At 49.4% G+C, this 3,766-nt stretch overlaps 1 protein-coding gene across 5 annotated transcripts in view; it reads left to right on the top strand.

Moving 5' to 3' along the window:
- Nucleotides 1-1,657: 1,657 nt before the first annotated feature.
- PDHB (pyruvate dehydrogenase (lipoamide) beta) overlaps nucleotides 1,658-3,766 on the top strand; it is a 5,415-nt gene continuing 3,306 nt past the window's right edge. For 2 of the 5 annotated variants that reach the window (XM_021712602.1, XM_008058527.1), the window contains exons 1-5: nucleotides 1,666-1,750; nucleotides 1,838-1,891; nucleotides 3,163-3,270; nucleotides 3,361-3,423; nucleotides 3,527-3,562. In XM_021712602.1, the coding sequence (XP_021568277.1) occupies nucleotides 1,709-1,750; nucleotides 1,838-1,891; nucleotides 3,163-3,270; nucleotides 3,361-3,423; nucleotides 3,527-3,562 (303 nt within the window). In that variant the 5' untranslated portion in view covers nucleotides 1,666-1,708. Of the gene's footprint in view, nucleotides 1,892-3,162; nucleotides 3,271-3,360; nucleotides 3,424-3,526; nucleotides 3,563-3,766 lie in introns of all 5 variants that reach the window. The other 3 variants (XM_021712601.1, XM_021712599.1, XM_021712600.1) reach the window with 2 other exon arrangements.

Consider the following 3,766-nt stretch of genomic DNA (forward strand, 5'->3'; position numbering starts at 1 on the left):
CTGCCTCTCCAGTTTACAGGTGATGAGAGTAAACGTCATCTCTATGCAGCTGTCCCCAGATTTCTATCTCTAGCTCCACCTAGCTCCTAGGTGCCAGGCTCTTTTGGCCAAGCTAGGTATGTCTCAGTCATCTAAAGAATAGACCATCACTTCCCCAGCTCCTCACACCCCTGGGTCCCCACAGTCCCATCCATACAACAACAACAACAAAACCCAAAACCTTCCTCAACTCTTCCTTTGCACTTATAGCAATCCTATTGATTCCAGTCCGAATAGTACTCAAACCTGACCTCCTCCTCTCCATCTGGAGGCTGCCTCCTGGTCCAGCTCTCCAGGGTCTCCCAGCTCTGCCTTCTCCTCTTCCCCTCCCATTCTCACTCAGAGACCAGACTGATTTCCTCAGATCACCTAGTGTTTCCCCAACAGACCTCTAGATTAAACCCATACTCCTCAGCACAGCCCACAAAGCCCTGATTCCGAGGTTGCAGACAGACCGCAGCTGTGACCCACACAAGAGAATGTTTGGAGTGTCTTGGGGATGGCTGAGGACAGGGTCCCCAGTCGTCCTGCCTGACCCCCAAGGGCCAAACTAAGACGAATGAGCTTCCAGAGGCTGGCTCTACTGTCAGGTGTTTGGCATCTTCTCCTAGGTCCCTCTCTAAATGCACGTTGTCGTAACCTCTCCCCAGGTAAGACCCCAACGTCTGATTTAGAAAGTAGTGGGGAAAGACCTTTTAGAGTCACACAGTCCTAAATTCAAATGTCGGCTCATTGAATACATTTCTGCTTCAGTTTACTCATCTAGGAAATGAAGATACCAACACTAATTGCCCGAGAGAGTTCCAGTCAGATTTCAATGAGCTATACAGCATTTAACACAACGCTTAGCCCACAGTAGGCGCTTAATGCGTCAATGAAAGCTGTGGTTTGCATTCTAAGAATCCAACAGGCAGGGCTGTCTAGGGAGGGCTAGGCTTACTCGTAAAGTGGCTAAGTCCCCCATCGCTAGAGTGTGTTTAAACGCTATTTGGTGCCCAAAGGATTCCACTGCCCGCAGAAGACTGGCCTCTTTCTTTTTTTTTGGAGTCAGTCTCACTCGGTCGCCCAGACTGGAGTGCAGTGGCCGCTCCCGGCCACCCTAGCGTCGACCTGCTGGGCTCAGGCGATCCTTCCGTCTCAGTCTTCCAAGTAGCCGGAACTACAGTCGCGCGCCACCACGCCCGTCTAATTTTTAGATTTATTGTAGAGACGAGGTCTCGCCTGGGGCTGGTCTCGAACCCGGAGGCTCAGGCAATCCACTCGCCTCTGCCTCCCAAAGTGCTGGGATTACAGACTGAGGCTCCGAGCCCGGCCGGGCCTAACTCTTAAAGGTTCCTCAGCCTCGAGAGATCATGCTCCTCAGAGCCTGACTTTTAGTCCTCGCGCTTCAGGCAACACCGCTCGAGGACGTGCGCCGGCCGTCCAACCCGCGCGTCGGCCGCCGCCCGTCGGCAGTACGGTTGAATTGAGTTGGCTCGGGGCAGAGAGGTAGGGCCACCCTACGCCCCACCTCAGTCCGACGCCTCGGCCCCTCACCCGGTGGGCGCGTGGGCGGGGCACGCAGGCACTGCGCCCTACCATTGGTCCGTGTCGCGGGGAGGCGGGGCCTGCTCACGTCGGCCAGCCCCGCTGTGTTGTCATTTGACGGCGGCTAGAGGACACGGTCAAGATGGCGGCAGTCTCGGGGCTGGTGCGGAGACCCCTTCGGCAGGTAGGCGGCGGCACGGCGCCCCAATGTCCCCGCGCGACCCCCGCTCACCCTTCGTCCTCTTTGAGCATCCTTCTCTCTCCCTGCCAGGTCTCCGGGCTGCTGAAGAGGCGCTTTCACCGGACCGCGCCGGCTGCACTGCAGGTAACTAGGGCGGGCGCTCGTCAGACTAGGGTGGAGAGGAGGTCCTTTTCCCGGGGTGGAGGCCCGGGTCGCGCCTGCGCCGCGGCCAGTCGGTCCCAGAGGGGACAGAGGCGGCGGCCGTGGGCCCTGCGGTTTGCAGACGCCGGTATCCTGCGTGGAACTCGTGCTGTCTCTGTCTCCGCCTGGCGCCCATCACACCGGCATGTCGCCTCTTCGAAGACGAGTGGGATCAGATGGGCGATTGGAGAAAACTGAGGCTAGACATTTCCTCCCTCGCCCTTTTTCCCATTAATCTGCGGTAAATTATACATAATTTACAATGTACTTTTTTCAAGTGTATACTTTAGTGGCATGAAGTACATGCACCATGTTGTACAGCCATTGCCACTATCCATTTCCAGAACTTTTTCATCATCCCAAACAGAAACTCTGTATCCATTACACGGTAACTTCTCATTTCCCTTCCTCTATTGTACTTTCTGTCTCTATGAGTTTGCCCATTCTAGAACCTCATATAAATGGAATCATTTGTCCTTTTGTGACTGGCTTATTTCACTTAAAGGTTCATCCATGTTGTAGCATGTGTATTTCATTCCTTTTTAAGACTGAATAATACTCCATTATATGCATGTACCACATTTTGTTTATCCATTTATCCAGGGATGGACATTTGGCTATTGTGAATAATGATTCTATGAACATTGGTGTACAAGTATATATGCTTGAATCCCTGCTTTCAATTCTTTTGGGTATATACTTAAAAGTGGAATTGCTGGATCATATGTAATCCCCTCCCCACCTTTAACTAGATTCTACCCTTCTGTGTATTAAAATAACAACTCCTACGCCCTAGATTCAACGTGCTTGACAGTGCCTGGCACCTAGTGAGTGCTCAATACTTAGCATTATTTAGGCTTTCTTGATAGTTCTCTGCACCATAGTACTCCAAATATGGTAATAAGACAACCCAGTATATTTTCTATCTAGGAAGCTGCCTGTGAGCTAGTTTGGCTAGCAAGCAGTTTTCTTAAGCTTGGGTGCATATCAAGGAAAGTATTCAGTAAGTTTATCATTAACACATCCAATCAAAGACCAACTATATGTGATAGAAACAGTACTTTTAGAATTCTTTGAACTTCTAAAGAGAAGCCTATTCCAATGTCAATTTTTATCTTGTATGCTGTAAGCAGCCTAGGTAAATATAAAGGAAGAGAATCTCAATAAAATCTTAAATAATCCTGTAACTTATTGTTTTCCCATACCTATGACAGGTGACAGTTCGGGATGCTATAAATCAGGGTATGGATGAGGAGCTAGAAAGAGATGAGAAGGTATTTCTGCTTGGGGAAGAAGTTGCCCAGTATGATGGGGCATACAAGGTAACCAAAATATGTGAAAGTCATACAAAATTGAGATCATTGTTATCCCCAGATACACTTAAAAGTAATGCAGTCAACTCTTAATTGTAGGTTAGCCGAGGCCTCTGGAAGAAATATGGAGACAAGAGGATCATAGACACTCCCATATCAGAGGTAGTCCTTCCAGTGGGAAGCAGACCCCTTGAGGGGCATGTCTGTTAGAGTTCATGTCCCAGTTTTTATGACTTTTCACTTATGTTTGTGTTTTACTTCATAGATGGGCTTTGCTGGAATTGCTGTAGGTGCAGCTATGGTATGTATTATTCTTTATGAAACTCATTAAAAGAGCTTTCTTCTAACATGATCTTTTAAAAACAACTGAAGGAAAAAAAACAATTAGTCAGGCGCTGTAGCATGTGCCTGTAGTCCCAACTACTTGGGAGGCTGAGGCAGGAGTATCACTTGAGCCCAAGAGGTTGAAGCTGCAGTGAGGTGTGATCATCTCACTGTCGCCCAG

Source organism: Carlito syrichta, unplaced genomic scaffold (genome assembly GCF_000164805.1).
Source record: "Carlito syrichta isolate Samal-C Ts95f unplaced genomic scaffold, Tarsius_syrichta-2.0.1 Scaffold303376, whole genome shotgun sequence".
In the NCBI taxonomy this organism is placed as follows: domain Eukaryota; kingdom Metazoa; phylum Chordata; class Mammalia; order Primates; family Tarsiidae; genus Carlito; species Carlito syrichta.